General features: G+C 28.5%; 1 protein-coding gene across 1 annotated transcript in view; it reads left to right on the forward strand.

The window, feature by feature from the left end:
- The window catches only part of nab (NGFI-A-binding protein homolog), a 218567-nt gene that overhangs the window by 195481 nt on the left and 1634 nt on the right, over window positions 1-21452 (forward strand). Inside the window, exons 9-12 of the mRNA XM_075366309.1 lie at window positions 4052-4251; window positions 5740-5932; window positions 6768-6851; window positions 20030-20221. Of these exons, the coding sequence (XP_075222424.1) occupies window positions 4052-4251; window positions 5740-5932; window positions 6768-6851; window positions 20030-20221 (669 nt within the window). The remainder of the gene's footprint in view (window positions 1-4051; window positions 4252-5739; window positions 5933-6767; window positions 6852-20029; window positions 20222-21452) is intronic.

Genomic DNA, 21452 nt, shown 5'->3' on the forward strand with positions numbered 1-21452 from the left:
GTCTTTATGGAACACAATGCAAGAATGGTTGGAGTTTTATTATTTCTCCCTAAAGATCGCAGAGCCAAGACAATGTCCCTTGCTGCTGTATCTTTCTATTATCGGGCAGGTTTCATGGGTTATTTAGTGGCAGTTATAAATTTTTAAGTTTTATTTATGGACAGATTTGGTGATTTGTGTTCCTATCTGTATTGACTAGCGTGAAAATTATTTACTGGGTCTGATTGTGTTACATTAGGCTTTTGAGCCTCGTTCTCCCAGCATGATTCCCCTTCAGTCCGTTCGCTGAAGTCCACTTGGTGTTATCATCTTTTGGGCTAGCAGGAATACACCTACTAGGGCCCTAGTTATTTGGAGGAAGCAATACGCTCCCTTCTTCAGAGGGAGTCGCATGTGCTGATTGAAATAAATTGTAAGTTTTAAGGATGGTGGGTAGATAGATAGGAGGATTGTAGATCTTCATCTTCTTTTGTGGCGGCCCTTCGTGCTGTTTCTCTGCTGGGCTCTTCTACCAAACTCCAGTCCGTGGCAGTGAGTCACGTTGTGGGTCTTCTTTTTCTTCTTTGGTTGACTTCTTCATTCTTCTTTGGCCTGCACTTTCCAGGCAGTAATCAAATTACACGCCACTAATCACAGAAAGTCCCGTGGCCCGGAATGGCGGAAAGGAGGAAAGTGCAGGTTTCTTCTTTCTTTCTGAAGGTCTACGGCTGGTGGCTGCTTGGCTCGTTCCCTCCTCTTCTTTCTTGAAAGGTAAAAGGAAGTAAAGAACTTACTTCCTTTTACTTCCTAAGTAAGGAACTTATCGCGGCGCGGTTTGGGAGCGACGATCGCCTTGATTTTTGAAATAGTAAGAAGTGGCATTCTTACATAAATGTAATCAATAAATCATCCAGACACACGTGTCTGCGGGAAGGGGTTGGGGGACCGCGTGGCCGCCGTCAATTTCCTATGTGGCTGTGGAATCTGAAACATAATGAACAGAAACGCACACACAAAAAAAAAGAAAGAAAAAAGTATATATAAAAATGTACTTACCGCTTGTGGCCTCTTCGTGGGATGTTGTTTAGGTTTTTTTATAGTTTTGAAAAAAAATTTAATTGTGTAAATGGTCATTTTCGCAGCCGAAATTTTCGCGGTTTGTCTTTTTTTTCGACACTCGTACTGTCTTTCACGGTGGTTCGTCTAATACGGCGTGAGGCCGTTTTCGTACACTCTGTGAAGCAGTGTCATCTAGGCAGATGTCCCGAAGATGGTTGTGTTCGGACACGGCCGCTCTCCCGAACAATCTGCGCGCCTGCGCCACTTCCCCTTCAGATACGGTTTTTAGTCCCGCATCGTGGCGAAGAGTGGCGTTTCTGACGAACCACGGTGCTCCAAATATCGTTCGCAATACTATGTTTTGGACGGCTTCCAACTTCTTTTGAAGCGTGGAGTTCAACAAAGCTCCCCCTGCCGGGTAAGCATATAGAATTGGCAATGCTAGAATTGGCAGGACGTATAGCCGAAAAATGTGCAGTTTGGTCGCCAGTGGATATGGACTGGCACTGTTCAGTACTGGGAATAGTGAGGCCCTGCCGGATTTTGCCCTTTGGGTCACATATTTAACATGTTCTCCTAATCCTAAGGTAAACCGTTTATCCAGGAGTACTCTCAGGTACTTGACTGTTTTCACAAACGGAATTTTCTCTCCTGAGATTTCCAGCTGCCTGGCTGGAGCACGTTTCTTGTATCTGAACATCACAGCCTCCGATTTTTCACCGTTGACCTTGATTCTCCACAAATCGAGCCACAGCTCTACTACATCCAATTGCCTTTGGAGTCTCTCGATCGCGTAATCTACACTTCTTCTCTTTCTTTTTCCTGTTTAGCCTCCGGTAACTACCGTTTAGATAATTCTTCAGAGGATGAATGAGGATGATATGTATGAGTGTAAATGAAGTGTAGTCATACAGTTCGACCATTCCTGAGATGTGTGGTTAATTGAAACCCAACCACCAAAGAACACCGATATCCACGATCTAGTATTCAAATCTGTGTAAAAATTCATAATAATATGCCGCGTCGTCTGCGTGTAGAGCTGTTTTGACTCCTTCCGACAGCGTCATATCGTTGACGTAAGCCGTGTTCAAGAACGGCGAAAGCACTGCTCCTTGGGGGACTCCAGCGAAGTGTCTTTATGATCACTACAGGAACTGGCTGTAGGTTGAATAACATTAACATCAGAGAAAGCAACTCAGACTAGTTCTGAGACACTTAGCTTTGTGCACATGCGTTATTAGCCATAATAAAGACTGGGACAGATAGTCTAAAGTAATAGCCCAATCCTTTCTGACAAGAAATAATGCATTTTGTACTTGATTCTACTTAAGAGGTGATACAAAACGGATACAAAAAAAATAATTAATTGTAAAAAATATGAATGTGTATTTAAGAACACATTAATTGTATAAAAAAATGCAGTTCTACCAAATTATGATATTTAATGCATTGTCCATTATTATTGTGGTGTAATACTTTTTTTTTTTTTTAATTTTTAACTTAATTATAAATCAAACAAAAATCTGACTGTCCAGTATGTAGGTTCTTTGTTTTAAACAGTATACAAATGAAAATGAATGAACCGTAATTATTTTTTTTATGTACTGGTGTGTTCTTGCTGTAGGTAACAAGACATTTTCTTAACAGTTTGTGTTTTTTAATGCTTTTATACATTATTTTAATATTCATATATTTCTGCAACTTTAAAGTATTTTATTTCTTTAAAAAAAAAAAAGTTTGTGTGTGTGTGTGTGTGTTATCTATTATATATAATCTACCTATCTTTCTCATTTAAACATGGGTGTTGCATCTCAGGGTTCTTAATAAAATAGATGTTACAATTATATCAGTGCAACTTATAAACATTTATAATTCTTTTTTTTTTTATTTGTTAATTTTTTTTAACTGATAGTAACACAATTTTTTTTAATACATACATAGTAATACAAATAATGCATCCTATAAAAAAGTGAACATTGCTATAAATTGAGCTCTATAGTGAGTAAAAATTAAGTTAAATCAAATCTAGTTAGAACAGATGATATTTTATAACTTTAAATGGATATTAAATTCAGTTTCTGATAAGCTGTTTAATTATTCTAAATAAATATCTTAGAACTTGAAAGTTGATGATATTTTTATTAAATTCTTATTTTTCTCAGCCTTAGTTACTGTGTAGAGCATCACTCATTGTTTAACACTCATACTTACAATGATTTGTTATTGTCTTCAATATATTTTTTAAGATGTAGTTTGATGATAGAAAAATCAGGCAGTTGTAACTTAATATTGATGAGATTTTCCACATAATGATTTTTTTTCTTATTTTGATATTATTTATGACTGATCATATTGACAATATTTGTCTTTTTCCTAAAAAATTCTTATCCTATATGAGTAACAGCAAGAAAATGTAGGTCTAAAATAAAAAAATAAAAAATATTTAAAAAAATAGGTAGAATATTTTTACTCAAATTACATACAAGGAAGAATTTAAAAAAATATTTTTTTGTGAATTGTACAACTAGAAAATTGTTACAACTGGGAAATAATTAACAACATATTCTGGCCTAGTGATCCGTTGATGTAACAAGTTACAGGCAAACTCATTACATGAACAATACAGATTCCTACAGGCTCTGCATCAAGAATACAACACTGTCTGCAACCAAATTTCTGGAATACCATAAAAATTATAAACAGTAGTTGAGAATTTAGCTTCTAAAAAGGTATTTGTAAGGTGACTAATCTATTAGGTTTCTTCGTCAACAAAAATAAACCTTAATGAAAAAAAAATAGCTCATCAATATATATTTAGTATAAATAATATATTAGGTTTGAATCCCAGACTTGCTTGTATTTTTCACATTTTTCAACATTCATCTCTCATTCAAAAAAAAAAGAAAAAAGAAGCAAAGTAACCATAATTGAAACTCTCTAGTTGCTAATATGAATAAATAGATTATACGTAATTTATATTTTTTGAGCATCAATGTTTTTGTATTTTGTTCAGGAGAGATTAACACAAGTTGGAGAGGAATTATGTCGTGTAGCAGAACAAATAGAAGAAATTTTAAGCGGTTATAGAAATGAATCTCAAGATTTCCCACCATTACATGTTCAAGTAGAGGCATTACAAGCAAGAAGAGCTCAGCTATTGCTGGAGCAAAATGAATTAATGAAGCATAACCATATTAATTCATCAACACATAGGTAAAGAAAATATATTAACATGAAAATATGACCCAACTATTCTTAAATGATTAATTTAAGATTATCAACATTTTTCTTCATGTATTTATTACAATAATATTTTTTAAATTCTGTTCAGAAAAATATTTAACATTTTCAAAATGGATTACATGATAAATATATAAGATATTTGCTCTGACTAAATCCCACTCACTTGAGATTATAAATGTATATATGTATATTCCTGTTAGTGGTAGTACTCTGATCTATTGCCTAACTATGTTGAATAACACTAACACCCAGGAAGACTTCAAACCAGTTATTAATGCAATTTATCTTTTAACTTTTTAATCAGTATTTTTTATACAATTTTTGAAAACAGTAAATTTCTACAATATTATTATATTTTTATGTATTTAACAATATTTAGTATACATAATAGTTTATTCTTGTATTCTTAATACTAAATTTTATATATTTGAGAAAACTCAAATAATAAGATTAAAAAGGTAAGAAGACAATATGATAAGATTAAAGATTTAGGCCTCTTAAAAGTTATACATTTTTTTAAAGTACATGTGCTTTTTTATTGATTTTTTCAGATATTAAATTAATCACAATACAAGATACTGAATTTTTATATAAACTTAATATGCAAAGTACAATTATTTAATTTTTTCCATTCACAAATTTTTTTCCATACTATAATTTTTTTAAACGAGAAATAAAAATATTCTAATAAATTAAATGATTCTGAACATAAACAACTCACATCAACACAAATAGTAAAATAATAAGATTCATTACCTAAATTTAATTTATGTTTACACCAAAATGAAGCATAAAATAACACTATTGGGCTTTCTTATACTTAATTTTTAAAGTAATAAGAGTTATTTGATTATTATTACTTTGTTAACAAATGGTTCAATGATTTTGTATTTTACACAATGGGAGAGAATAATATCTGCAAACTTTAATCCACTAATATCTCTAAAGACCCTGTCAGGAGAATTTAAAGAATCTAAATTAGGCTTTTTTTGAAGAAAATTTCTAAGGAGATTTAGAACATAATGAATGTTTCATTGTTTTTAACAGTGAACAATAGAATTTGGAAATGTAAATAGTGTAATTTGAAACTATAGAATAATAGTGTTTATGACCATTATTAGGAAAACGAGAATTATTAGGGAGAATCATTATTAAGGAGAAAAAGAGAATTGATGAATATCAAATATATTACAGAATTTTTTTTTAATTTAGATCAAAATGCAATGCAACAAGGAGAGATTTTAAAATAAATCAGAAATAAATGTTTAAATCAATTTATTTCAAAATGGAAAACAAGATTTTTAGCTTTTAAGTAATTTCACCATCCAGAATAAAATATTCTTGTTATAGACGTCAGAATGTTAGTTAGATTATTGTTATTGAAATTAAGCATTGTCACCAACATAATTTAAAATTTAATGTAAAATTTAAAAAAAGATGATTTCAATTTTTTTTTAGACTGTATACCAGTGGTACTGGCAATGGTGCTGGAGGTGGGAGTAGGGTTACTGGTCAAGAAAGTGGTAGCATAAATAACAACAATAGACGTCCCAGCAGAATATCATCATCATCATGTTATGATTCTGAAAAACTAGATACTGATGATACTGATTCACAGTTTTCACTGAGTAATGCTAGTTCTCCTTCACAGGTAAGATTTTGCATTCAGATATAAAATTGTAACAACCTTTATGAATTACCAATATTTAAATTTGTCACAAAAAATAAAATTGAATTATATTATTGTTGTTATTTTAATTGAATTGGTTTCAAACTTATTAAAACGTCTCAAATGAAAGATAAGCCGATCTCTGTGGTGAAGTGGTAGTGTCTCGGCCTTTCATCCAGAGGCTTCAGATTTGAATCCAGTCAGACATGGTATTTTTCATATGCATTAGCATTATAAACATTATTTTAAATGTTCACCAAAAATCTTTACTTTTTTGTGACTGTAAAACCTACTTTATGATTACATATCTTGACTCAGATTTAACATTAATTAACTTGGTTTAGTCTGTGTAGGGATGTAATTGTATAGTTTGTGAGGAGTCACCTATACAAGCTATGTTCAAATGATTTATACTTTCAAGATGGATCTCATATATATTATATATTTTTAGCAAGGAAAAGTGTTTAGAAAGGAGTTATGCTCAGTTATCTCCTGTGTTGCTATATGCTTTATTTGCTTTGAATTCATTATTTTTGTGTGTTCATATCTATCAAGCATATTAAAATGTTGCACATATTTATACTTATATTTCATAATAAACTTTTACATATAATGTCTTTGCTGCGAAAAATTTCATACGCAAATGTTCTATTACTTACCTTACCACTTCTCTGGATTGAAGCAACTGTCTATTTTGTGAATAGCTTCTTAAATTATTTAATAAATAATTAACAAAATTGTTAGTATTTAAAATAAATTATATCAACAATAATAAAATATTTATATAGAATGTATAGTGTATTCTGTGATGTTACAGGAAGTGGGTGATTCAAGGGATTCCTTGCGGGAGTCGGATGGTGCCGACCCAACAAGAAGTCCTCCAAAATCAACCATTAAACAGGTAAAACAAGAACCCATTGCTAGGGAAATCGAATGTATAACATTCGATGATTGATGATGCTTTTTGCAGATGCTGCTTAATGCTTTGGATGCTTTGGTCATATGCACAACATAATGCACAGTTACATTTATACTAATAATTTAATTTTTTTTTTTTAATTTTCTTCATCATAAACAAAATTATTTCATTATTACACAGCTAACTATTATGCAAGCTTGGTTCATTATGCCTGCTTAATCCTTAAGAATGCCTTAATTTAATACTTATCCCTTATCCTATGTAAATAACTTTCATTAAAAACATTTTACATTATTTAGAAATGTTTTATCATTTATTTAGTTATTGATCAGTCCATAAAGCACCCCAGCTTATTATGATCCAGTATAATCATTATTCATTTTTTTAATCAGTGGTTACTGATTGCTATAAAATATTTTTTTGCTTTCAAACACCCCAAAAAAGTTTGTATGAGTTTATTTTATAGTTGGGAGAATGTCATTTTATTGTTACTCAGTAATAAATTATTGTTTTCATCCTCTTAAAAATTTTAATTTTATTCTGAAGTTTAATTTGATTATAGTATATTTTGTTTGAGAATTTTTGTCTTTGTCTATCTTTTATCATTTTATATTCCTTTCTATAATACCAGCTGACAAATGCCAATTCCATCTCTTTTGTTTCATCTCTTAGTTTCATTCTTTAGATTCAAGATATCAACTTAGTTACCTACCTGTAGCACTTAATGTTGTAATAATATGATTTATGAAACTAATTTGCAGTAGTTAAACTTTAGTTAAATTAATAACTGGGGAAAATATTTTCTGCTTAGTTTTTATTATCTCTAACCAAATACAATCTACATCCACTAAAATCCACTTACTTAACTTTACACTTATTTAATTCTTGAGGCTATTAAACAGAAAATATTCTGTTTAAATATTCTGTTTAAATATTCTGTTTAGTGACAAATAAGTTACATTCAATTGCTATGTGATGATTTAAATATCATGGTTTATTACTTTTTTGACTTATAAAAGATTAGAAATGTCTAGTTAATTTTTTATATGTTTGTTAAGTCAATCTTTTTGTTTATTCTCCTCATGTATACATTACAATCTACAACAAATTAAACCACTGAACAATAATCAATTCCCCATGGCTCAATGTGATGAGGATATGTATGTCATATAAATGAGGTATAGTCCTAAGACATGTGATTAATTGAACCCCAACCACCAAAGTTCACCAATATCCAGTGTCTACTATTCAGATCCGTATAAAAGCAACTAGTTTTTACAAGGATTTGAACCTCAGAACCTTTGACTGAAAGTCAGCTGTTAAACAACTGATTTGTAACAACAATTTAACTATTAGACAGCCCAATGGGGCAAAAACAGGTCAATCTGCAACATTTTCTTTTCTTTAGCCAAATGAATTAGATGCAAGACTTGATTGATTCCAATGTTTAACTTTTTTATTAGCAGTTTTCAGATGAAAAAAAAAAACAGTTGTTACATAAAAAAATTGGCTAATATTTTTGGTAACTGTAAATATCATATTGCTTTCAAAAAATCGTTCATGATTTTTTATTTTTAAATATATTTTACTAATTAATTTTTTAAAAAAGTACTTAGAATAAAAAATATAAATACTGATCTATCTGTAGAATAAGTTTACACATTTATTTTTGTTTAATTTAACAAATTATGCTGAAAAAAACCAGCAAGGATTTCATAACTTTCCTGGCTTTGCCCTTAGCAGTATTTTATTTCAAATACAATGTAAGATTTTTAAATGTTAATGAATTATTTGTGTAATATTTGAGTATAATTGTGAAAAAGATAAAAATGTTTAGAAAAAAATGATTCCACTTTTACTTTTTTGATAAAATGATGTTTTCTCCTTAAAAATGATGCAGCATTAAAAGTATAAGTGAGAAAAAAATCAAAATTCTTAGTAAAAAAATTTTGGACTCATTTGATGAAACTCTTGCTCAACAGCTATCTCATATAACACTTTTTAATAACATCCACAACCTAAAAAACAGATACAATACAGAAATTAAAAAAAAAAATTAATTCTTAAGTCAAGTCTCATGGAACAACTTTTTTTTTTTAAATTCCTTCTAGTATTTATTAATACTAGATACAGATGAATATTCATTCTTTAAAATTAAAATTTATATTTTAATTTCAGGTCCCAATCAATCCCTTTTTTGGAGCTTAAATGTTTATTTATTGGAGTAATTATTTACTTGAATTATTTAACCCATTTGGTGCAGTGTTATTCATCAAGGCTAAAATAATTTAATACATACTTCATTGCAATGAAACTCAATCTTCTTCAACCATTATATAAAAAGTAAAAAATTATAAATTTTGAAAACCATCCCTCTTTTTTTTAGTTTTGTTCAAGATTTAATGCCAGTAATTCCCCATTTATTGAAGAAATATTTTTAACCATTTTGGAAGAATTTATATTGAGTCAATTTGGAGATATTGATCAAACTGCAGGCCAACACATGTACATACATATGGAAATCTATAATTTTTTTTTTTAACCAAGGGCATCTTAAAACATCAACATTTTGAAAACCATGATACCTAAAATTTAAGCCAGTTGCTTTACCTTTCCTTTATAGCTATGCTGTTGTAGTAGTAATAAACCTACTGACTGTAGTAGTCAGGATAGTAAAACTTAATAAAAATAATAACTGAGATTATTGATTACTTCTTTCAGATTCCCTGAAAGAGTGGGAATAAACAAAATGACTTCTTTTTTCTTTTTTTTTCTTACAAATATTTTTCATTGTTATTCCCTAGCACATCTATCAGATCAGATCAATGGAAAAACTAATACCTGTCAAATTTTATGTGAACTTTTTGCGTGCAAGTACTAAAAACCGTTTTATTAAAACATCTAAACTTATCTAAAATCCTTTAAATTAACAGAATTTTAATTCTGTTAAAGTAACTTCTAAAGTAGTCTCCATAGGAATTCAAGTAATAATAAAAGAACCCTTTTTCTGAATATATATCATTAATTCTTTCTCATTGGAATCTTCAGTGCCGCTTGTGGTGTCTACTGGATTTCCTCAATAGTTTCTAATCTTAGTCCTGTAGGTTTAACCATATCAGGAGGCTAAATAACAGCGTAAATAGATGGAAAACAGGCCAAGATAATTTTTTCAGTCTTTCTGTTGAACTTTTTTCATAAATTTCTAAGCTAACATACTATCTATTCACACAGTTTTTTATCCACAATTATTAACTAATTCTGTAATTAAAATTTAATCTGTGTGATTAATTTTTTTTTGTTTTATATGTCTATTACTAGCCATTTCAGGCATTCTAAGAATAAATTCCTGGGTATCAAAGGATTTAATGGAGGGAAAGAATTGTTACTCTTAAAAAAATATTTCTTCAGATCATAAATTTCTTTATTTTGTGAGATCCCTATATCGAAAAATAATAAAATCTTGTAAAAAAAAGACATAAATGTATGTGTATACAAGTAATGTATATCCATTTATGTATGTGTGTTGGCATTTTTATTATTTAGGAATGATTTAATTAACAGTCGTATAATTTGATTATATGACTAAATATCTTTGTACTAGCAGAATTGATTGCTACAATTTAAAAAATTTGGATGTAGGAAAGGAAGATATTGAGAGGGTTGCTATACAATTTGGTGGGTTGAACTTCATATAAATTTTACTCATAAATGATTTTTCAGTTATAAAAAAAAATAATAATAAAAATAAATTCTCTACACCAAAAAAGTAAATTTTTAGTTATTTTTTTTTACTTTTGGCTGTTTCAATGTCTGTATTTCTTTATTTCTCAAAATAAGACATTATCAGCATGCAGGCAGATTTAACACTTGTCCCTGAGAGGGCAAAACTATGCTCACTGGTTGGATATCTGTAAGGTAAGGGTTACAGTTGCTTAAAAATGGAGTTCTGTAATTTTTTTCTGCTTTTATTTACCTGCTTTCAGTTTAATGACATGAACACAAAATCTCTATTTTTTTCTAAATAAAATGTTTTGTGGATAAGAACATTTTTCAATCTTTACTAAGAGCTGTTAAATCAAAAAGTAACTTTTTGATCAAATATCTCAAAATATTGTCATTAAAAATGATTTTGAATCTTTTTTTTCTAATTTTGGTGGTAGAATATCATTATGTGGATCAGTTTTATAACTATTAGTGACTTCTAAAAAAAATTTAGTTTTTCTTTTTTTATTAGTTCATAAGGGTAATTTTCAAATTATTGTTAAAGGAGAGGTTTAATTTAAAAAAGTCCAGAATACCATAATTTTAAGGTAAAATTTATAGAAACTTTACCCGAGTCTGTACTAGCTTTCTCTCTAAATCAATGTTCTTCAGTGATTACCACAGGAAGTGCTATGTATTTTTGTACCTTTGGATGTAGAACTTGTTTCTGGATTAGGCTTCAGAAGATTTTTATTGTCTTGTGTATTTAAAGAGTGTACATGAGATTTAAACATACCTATTAATGTAAAATGCTGTTTTTGTGTATTTATATGTTTTGACTTACCCAAATTTATTTCACTTAGGTTGAAGAAGATTAGACATTCTAAATAAATAAGCACTTGTTCAATCACACACTGTCTTCAAATACATTACCAATAAAAACAAAAATACTCTGATGCCCAATCTAAGAATCAGTATTGGTTTACCATAATTTTTATCTTAAAGTGTTTGGTAACTAATTAAAAAGGAAAACAAATTGTTTTATTTTTTTTAAGTGTGGTAAATCATGATTGCTGTTTAAAATTTTTAATTTTAAACTTGTTCATCTGATAATGAAGTTCAACAACATTGTTAATATTTTTTTTTAATTTATAAATAATTCATTTCTTAGCTACAAATAATGTTATCATACAATTAAAAATAATGTTAATCTATTTAATATACTTAAATCTTAATTTAACAACAAAATTTAGTCCTAGTTCCCTTAGTGAAACACAGCATAAGCTTGAAATAAACCCCTGACTTAGGTTAATGACAGACTGTTAAAAGCTGGTCAGCTGAAACACAGCATAAGCTTGAAATAAACCCCTGACTTAGGTTAATGACGGACTATTAAAAGCTGGTCAGCTGAAATACAGTTTAGAACAGTACAACAGGCTAGTTTAAAAAACAAATCATTACTAACAAATTTAATGCTTATTGCAGTAATCAGCATCCTGTTCGTTTATTTAATCTTCTGTTGTATATGAAATGAAAAAGCATGTTACTTTTAGTTACCCTCAATGTTAAAAAATTCTTACAAATTATTTCAGATTACTACTTTGATTACTCTATTAACTCTTAGATAAAAATATATTCATTTTCTGGTAATCCAACTAAATTTTTTGATTTTAATTAATAATAGCTTCTGAAATTGACTTGTAACAGGCTGTTGAAAGTACGTGTAATTGCACAGTAGTCTCCAGCAATCTATAATATTACACTCTCATCTGCCATTCTTTCTACTCAATGCTAGTTAAGCATATTAATGAAACATGGAACTTGTTATCGCAGATCCTGCCAAATGTGATGTGCATGGCATGACTCATCTTTTTTTGTTCATAGAAAGATAGTATCAAACACAATTTATCAACCTTTGCACTGAGTTTATAATAACAATATAACAATGAGTAAAAGATAATTGGAAATTCAGAGATGAATCATAATAATGTAAAAAGGGCAAACTTCATGACTAATGAATTAAAACAAAAAGTTCAACAAATCATAGATGGCAAACATTTATGATAAAAAATTTCAAATGAATTTTCATAAATTTTGAAAACAATGCTTTATAGGTCTGTAATAGACACTGGGTTTACCTAAGTCCTGTACAAGATAGGTATCACAAAACACTAATTGATGTGCATAAAAATCAAAGGCTGTGACTCTGAAAAGTAGATGAACACCTTGACAGAATTGTGTTGGTAATGAGGCATGGACCAAGTACATGAATTAGAAATGAAGAAACAATCCAAAAGGGATACATATTCTTCAATGGGGAATTTTGCTGATAAATTCATTGAACCTGAGATCATAATAATGATAGAAATTTACTGTAAAATACTAAAAAAAATTGCAGAGATTAATCCTAGTAAAACCTATGGGATATTCATGAAATGTATTATTCTTCTGCATGACAATGCATAGCTGCACTATTTATGCAGAGTAATACTTTTAGGTAGATTTCATAAGAAAGCTACCTATTGTAATGGATAACATGACTCCACTTGAAAATTTCTACATACCTTCGTGTTTCACATCCCCCAGAGCCCAAAACCAACATCAGTTCAAAGTTTATATAAACATTTACATATATATATATATATATTTCACTTTCTTGTGAACACGATAACTGCCATATTTTGCTCCAATCACTTTCAAATTGATACATAGAGTATAACGACCCAAAATCTTCATCAAGTTCATTAGTGGGGAAAATCGGACCATGGGGGTGGAAATGGGGGTGTTTTAAAAAAAAAATATTGCTGTAACTTTCTTATTAAGTAAAATATTATTACTTAAAATGATACTTTTAATTCATTTAAAGTTTCTACTATCCTTTGGATAAGGGCCTAAAACTTATAAAAGTAAAGTTTTTGATATCACCAACTTATTGGCCCAGGTGGTGGAAAAAATGGAGTTTTGAAGACAAAAAAATCATACCTCCCTTAATAGGCACAGTATCGAATCGTTTTAAAGTAATCATTAGTACTCTAAACATTACTTAAAACTTTTTGCCTGAAACAATTTTTGCTATGATCAACCCGTATGGCAAGGGATGACCAAAATGTTCCTGGAATTGTAAGAAGATGGGACTTGTCGTATGCTAAATATGTGAAACCTTTTTCACATACAACCATTGTCGTATTGAATAACTTTAAATTTTTTCTTAACTTTAAGGTGGAAATCTTTTTTATACCCTACTTAGCACTGGTGAAATCTACCTCCGCCTTCCGGCATGCCAAAAGTAACTTTTTTGAGTAAAGCTTGTATCCAAGTTGTACAAAAGTTTCCTACAAAACTGGTGTCATGTTACAATAAGTGTTTGAATATGCGTAATGACTTCAAGAAATAATTTAGATGTAGAAGTAACTTTTTAAAGTAATAAATTTTTTCTCTTCTTTAACCAGACGGTTAAATGGAGGTCAAATGGAATAGCTCTCATACTCTTATGATCCATTAGGTTAAACGGAATAGCTCTCATACTTAAACTACCTTAATAATTTACCCTGACTTTAGTTGTCTTTGGTGCCATAAACAACCTGATGATACAAGTGATACCAGAAATGAACAGCCGTTCTCAAGAATAACAAATGCCATGCTGGCAAGGAGTGAGAAATGATGTATTTTTGTCATCTTTCTCATTGAACCACATATGATTTTACTTAACAGTATACCAAGACCATTGAAATGCAGATTAAATTCAGCCCTACAAGTAACATCTTTTCAGTATAACTCATTGGCATATAAACTTCATTGATCTTAGAAAAAGCAGCGATGATTAGTGCCTCTTGAATCTCAGGTATTCTGCATACATCTCATTATTAAACATTACTGAAGTAGATAGTTTGGGGGAACTAATCCATCTAACCTTTCTGTCAAAAAAATTCCAGTTTATACATTGATTTTACAAATAAAATTTGGTGCTCACTCCTAATCTTGGCTGTTTTGGAATACTTTATGCTTTTTAGTTTCAATAATTCAATTTTTCTGTTCCTTTTTGTAAAAATATACTTAGAATGAGATAAGTTGTTTAAAAATAAAAATTATGTATGTGTACTAAAGATATTAAATTATTTGTAACTCATATTTTTTATACTTCAAAGCATACAATAAGATGTTAAATTACCTTTTTTATGTTAGATTTCTTACCTAGTTAATTTGATTAAAATGTCTTATTTTTTTGGTTCTACTAGTTTCATTGGTTTTATTAATGATTTACTTTTTTTTATTTCTACTTCAATTGTTGCACATTGCAAGCTTATGTAGTAAAATTCATTTACATTTTTAATAAGATGTATGATAATAAAACCTCTTCAAACGAATAATAACAAATACAAACTTAAATTGTTACATGACTGTCCAAAAAGGAGTGTAATGTGTTTAGGGTGTATGTAGGTATGTTCCACCATAGCAGCTCAATGGCTGAACAAATTTAGATGTATGACCCCCACTGTAAGAATCCTTACATTACTGGGAGTGTCAGCCTATATATATATTGTATTTTTATAATCAAAAACCAACTTGAACAACTGAAATACAGAATTACAAAATATATATGTTTAAATAAATTTAAAAAGTTTGAAAACAAAATTGTACATATACAAATACTACATACAAAATTGTCACCTGCAAGCTCTTTAATTATCCTATATTAGTAATTATTATAAATTAAGAGCAATGTTTTTTTAGCAGTTGTGATTTTTAATTTTTAATATTTATTTATTGTTCAATATAAGCTATTTTTTAGTAAATAATTTTTATCCCCATTTTTTTGTTATTTATAGTTTAAAAAAATCACATGCTGGTATTTATTTCTTTAATGCAGGTAATTTTTTTTAAATGTGCATACTACTGGTGGTGTAATGTCAATAGTTAAATGAAATCAGTTTAATTAAAATTTTTATGAAACAGTTAATAAGAACTGTCAATCTCTGTGGTTGAGTAATAGCGTTGCATCCAGTTGATTCTGAGGTAAAATGCCAGTTAAATTTTGGATTTTTCATATACAAAATTCCCACTTCGTATTCATAGCTTCAAATTTAAAAGGTTTATGCAGTAAATTAATTATTTTCAAAAGAATATTTATTTTAATACTAAATTTAGTAATGAGAAAATAAAGGTAAATAGTCTTTTATAGCTTCATGTACAATTAGTCTTATTTTGTTTATTACATCATAGAAATTGAGTTAACAGTATTAATTTCTCTCTACATAAAATCTTAAATTTCCATTAATAATTATGACAGCTTTAAACAATGAAAAGTCTCTTTTTCTCACTTTTACAATGGTTTTTTTTTTTCTAGCAAGTCTTAGATTATCTATCTACCCAACTAAAAAAAAAAACTGAACCAAATAACTCCTAGAAATTTGTTAACTGTAATTGGGCTTATTTAATTCATATAAAAAGTGTTATAGTTTCTTCTCCTATGTAATTCAGCTTTAATAAAATATGATTTTTTTTTAATACAGTGGTTGAATTTTCCAATTTAAAAAAATTCAATGAAAAATTTTGACATTCTTTATATTGTTTTTAATACATTTATGCTGCAGTAAATTTTTAAATTATTCTACAAACTGGTATCTGTCCATGATGGTAATAATTTGAAAGTATAAACATTTGTATTGGCAAACCAAACCAAATTTTATAATAAAATGCTTATTTCAAAATGTTTCCACTCATCTTTGTAAGTGAAATAGAAATCATGACTCATTTAAAATAAAGCTTTAAAAAAAAACTGAAAACATTTTGAAGTAAATTATTAAAATTATTTTATCTATTTTATCTTTAAAATAATTTATATTTTTAAATATTTTGATGTTTTTAAAATAATTTATATTTTTAAGTTATTTTAAAAACATCAAAATATTGTTATACATCTATTTTTATTTCAATATAAACATTACTTTATGTGCACATATTCACTTAATTATCATTTAAGCTTGAAAAAGCATGAAAATGATATCTTTTTAAGTAAAAATCTTTTGATTCCTTTTATTATTCTAAAGTAAGTTTTATACTAATTTTTCTTCAGTTTATTATATGAGTTATATTCAGAAAATAAATACAGATACTAGATGGTATCTTTTTTATATGAGAAATTTGTTCAAACAGAACTGTTGGTAATTGTTTGATAATAAAATGCTTATTTCAAAGTGTTTCAAACTGAAGATATTTTGAAGTAAATTATTAATCATTGCCAGTTTTGGTTGTAGAATGGATAATCCACCTCTGTGCTGTTTCAAGAAAGAAATTTTCCATCTCTTCCTACTGAGATTTGTTAAGAAGCATACTATATAGTGTCTTCAGAAAATGTCAGAGCAATATACTTTTTTAAGTATGATCACAGTGGTTATTGTTTTTTTTTTTTTTTAATTTCTGCATTACTTTACTGTTGACTTCTGTTTATATATATGTGATTTTAGGAATGAACTCCACTACCAAATTCCCTAAGTACACAATAACACGGCATGTTTTATTACTGAAATGATAAGGAAAACTGTGTCTCAACACCTACCACAATAGATCTTATAGAGGAGTTCATACTTTAAAATACCTTTTTTAAAAATTCAGTGCTGCCCCTTCATTTTGTGTTAATTAATAAATATTCTGGATATCCTAAAGTAAATTAGTTTATGGTTATGTCATTTTTCAGTAACAATTTCTTGCAAGCCCTTGAAACCAGAAAAAATTATTAAGAGACTGAAATCATGAATTTTTGGTTTTAACAAATTTTTCAATAGATATTCTATGGAAAGAAGAAGCTAGTTATTTGTTATTACTATGAACATTTTTACCATCTTGGGTTGAGCATTCTAATTTACAGTCCCTTATTTTTTTCAAAATATTTCACATCTTAAACAATGAATTTCATTTATTCAACAATACTTTTTATTAAAAAAGAAAAAGTTATTATAATTTACAGTGTTTAGATTATTATATTGACTTACATATGATCAATGAACATCATCAACCATTTGTCAGTAATATGTTAATACTCATAATATGACTCACAAGTCAATACCAAGTATTGTTGAGATACAGTCAATGTACATCCTACACGGAACACTTGTTGCATGTTTGGTGTAACTGGTACATAATTTGCAAACTTGTGCAAGTTGGTAATTTCATGATATAACCTCATTAATTTTTTTTTTTTTTTTTTTGATAGTTAATGCATGTTAATTTATTGTGAACTATTGATTAGTTTAATTTGCATGCATAATATGCTATTGTTATTGTTTATCTGAACGTGTATTGTGTGTTACATGCTTGTAGAATATTCCTGCTAGATATTCTTTTAATTTTATTTTATAATACACTTAAGTCTATGTTAGAATATTTATGAAATTTACTGAAGATAATATTTAAAAACTGCACATTAATTTATTGCTTGAAAATATATTTTTTTAAATTTATAATTTAATTGACACATAGTGGTGAGTGAATATTTTGCATTTTTAGTGAGATTATTTGTTTCCTTATTATTTACTTTTGTTCTAAGTAATGTGAGATTGGCTCACTGTGAGCAAGCTCCCTTTTTATCTCTTAATTGCAGTAAACTATTAAATGATGTTTACTAGATGTTTCAATTATTAAGTGTTAATTAATTCAATGTTTTGTCACAAAATCACACTTTAATATTATTGTACTTTGTGCAATATAAAATAATGGATAAGATGCTAAGAAAAAGTTACAAAATCTTTTCTATTTCAGACCATTTCAGCACAACATAATAATAAATAGCTTTGGAGCTTGATGCTTTATTAGATACGGTGAAACATTTTTAAAAAATGTTTAGAGTAACTTGTTCATTTTCACTTTAAACAACACCCAAGTGAATAACAGAAAACTTCATCAATATTAGTGAGGAAAAGAAAAATTGGCTCTATGCTATCTTCTGCAGATTTAAATTGAGAGTTTGTAACCAACAGAACAAGCTTACAAGCGTATCTGTTCAACATAAACTACTTGCAGCTGAACACAAAGCTTATTGACCAGCTAAAACCCGCTCTTAAGATAAGAAATGTGGAAAAAGACTCTTGTAGGCTAAACACATGCAAACAAGATCAAAAAAGATTAGACAAATTTTTATATTTTTCATTTGAATATATTTGAAAGATATCAAATGAAAAACATCACCAGACCATTTTTAACAATTAATAAACAAACTCAAATAAAATATGTTTACTAGCTGTTTTACTTTTGAAGACCTTGGTTTATTGTCAGTGAATGATACACTGGAAAATGATAAATAGATCAAGAAAGGGTTGTCAAACAGCTTAAAACCTATTTCCCCAAGGAACAAGCTGTTCCACTAAGATTAACATTTTGCTATATTGCCAAAGATTTTAAGGAAAAGCATTGAAGTGCTACAGTGACCAGACAACTCCACAATATTAATTCAATCAAAAATTTGTGAGAAATTTTCAAAAAAGAGAAAAGGGTCTCTATTGTCATATGTTGAATTGAATTTTAATAGAATTACTAAAGATGGCAGTAGAAAAAAGTTTTGTGAATATTAATTTGGAGTTTTAATAAGTATAATTGCAATTAATTTTATTAACTAACAATTAATAATTATGGGTTAAATGTAAATGAATTTGATACTATCATTTTATATTTGTTCATTAGAAGAATACAAATTTCAGAATTCAGATGTTTCAATGAAATACACATTATGCAACTATATGAATAAAATACGAGTAAATAAAGCACATTACTTCTGGATGCCAGTAATATATAATCAGTAAGTTAATGCATCTTTAAATGGTCAGCCCCTACTCAAATATGATGTCCAGAAGTTCTTTGATGTAAATTTCATTACCTAGTAGCTACAAATAAGTAAAATGTCAACTGAATAACTGCAACTGACTAACCAATTACCAATATCCATGCTAATTTTCATACAACATATAATGCTTATTTCAACTCAGCGCGGCTCAATAATTGATATACTATATATATCGCCTTTATATATTCAGCTGTAGGAAAGGTGTCTCTGCTTTATAGGTACTTTTCTGCATCTTACTCAGAGTAATTCAGTTCTCAGGTCTTCATTTCATTAAATTAACTAATGGAAAATATTTCATGGGAAGCAAAATTAAATGGAAATAATTGTAGGCACAAATGTGAATAGATAAACTACATTATCCATACATTAAAAGCACAGGAAGTAATGATTATTTCTAAATTATATTCAGTAATAAACATTAGACATGGAGATAAGAAATGCAGAAATAAAACTAATCCTTCCAAAAAGAAACAAATTTGATGTGCTGACCACATAATTAATAATTTTCTTAATCTGTAAGTCATAATCTTTGTATATTTGTACATGGTAAAGCATTTAGTTAGACACAGTAAATGTATTTATTAATAATTAGGTTTTGTTTCCTGTTTCAATTCTTATATTTTAGGACATATTAGTACAAGATCATCGAATTACAGCTGATAACGATAATGATATTAATATGAATGAAGGTGGTACTAAAGTTGCTGGTGACTGTAAGCAAATAACAACAACCAAAATTGAGCCAATTGACAACCACTATCGTGATGGAAATGATGATGATTATGAGGATTCATATTTTCATGAAAATAAAGTACAAGTATGTATTTCTTTCTATCTATTAATTCCTTTTTAGGGTAGAATTAATTTATAAATAAATCTCAGTGAATATTTTATAGTAAATAAACTTCTTCCTTTTCCTTCAGTAAAATGTCATTTTATTTATAGCACTAGATTCCTAAATATGCTCCCTGCATATTGTAATATCAAAAATACTGTAAATTGTGCTTACTGTCCATTTGCTATGAATTTTCTGACAATAAAATAAAAATATAACTCAACAATACTCATTAAGTAAGTTCAAGAAGTTCATAAAATTAAAAATTTTGCAACACTTCTCTATCAAATTAAATGTTGAAATTAGCCAAATTACCTTTAAATTATTATATTATAAATTGTATTATAATATATTGTATTATAAATTTTATATTATATTGTTATTAATAATGTAGGTTTTTTAGCCATAATCCCATGTCTTGCTAACTTGTTCTTGGAAAACTGACCAGATAAATAACTGTTACAAAATCCACAAATTTATTTTTTAACCATTGGTCTGTTTTATACATTACATACTCTATCTTTTGCATCTAAAATTTTTAGAATCACTATGTTATGGTAAAAAAAATCTGTTAGCGGCTTAAACAATCCTTCTTGTTTATGGTAAATACTGGTATAGTTTATATCTTCTACATCTGTAACAAGATATTCCATACTTTATGTAAAAAGTCTGTTAATTATTCCAGCATCGGTAGGTTACTCTTTTTAAATCCATTCCAAATAAATCTTTTATAGTTGTTTCTAAAGTTGATATTCATTGAGAGTAAGTTGATCAGGTATCCAAGGTACAATATTATAAAAACCTTTTTCTTTTAATCTATCAAATAACATTAGGCATTCATGTGGTATATTTTCTTCCAAAGGGCTATTTTTATCCACATTATTATTTTCATAATTAAATTCATAGCCATAGTGTTTAACATTTCTATGTTTCAATATTAATTTATCTATAAAACATGAGAAATATAAACAACAAATTAATTAATATACAAAAATGACTGTATTTTAAATACACATAATTAATTATACATACATGCTCATCTTTTTGTACTTGAACGCATGGTCACACACGCTCCCACAGACACAAGGACACACAGACATGCACCCACACAACACACACACACACACACACACACATACACACACACACACACACACACACACACACAGAGAGAGAGAGAGAGAGAGAGAGAGAGAGAGAGAGAGAGAGAGAG

The sequence above is a fragment of the Lycorma delicatula genome, chromosome 5, assembly GCF_047948215.1.
Source record: "Lycorma delicatula isolate Av1 chromosome 5, ASM4794821v1, whole genome shotgun sequence".
Taxonomy (NCBI): domain Eukaryota; kingdom Metazoa; phylum Arthropoda; class Insecta; order Hemiptera; family Fulgoridae; genus Lycorma; species Lycorma delicatula.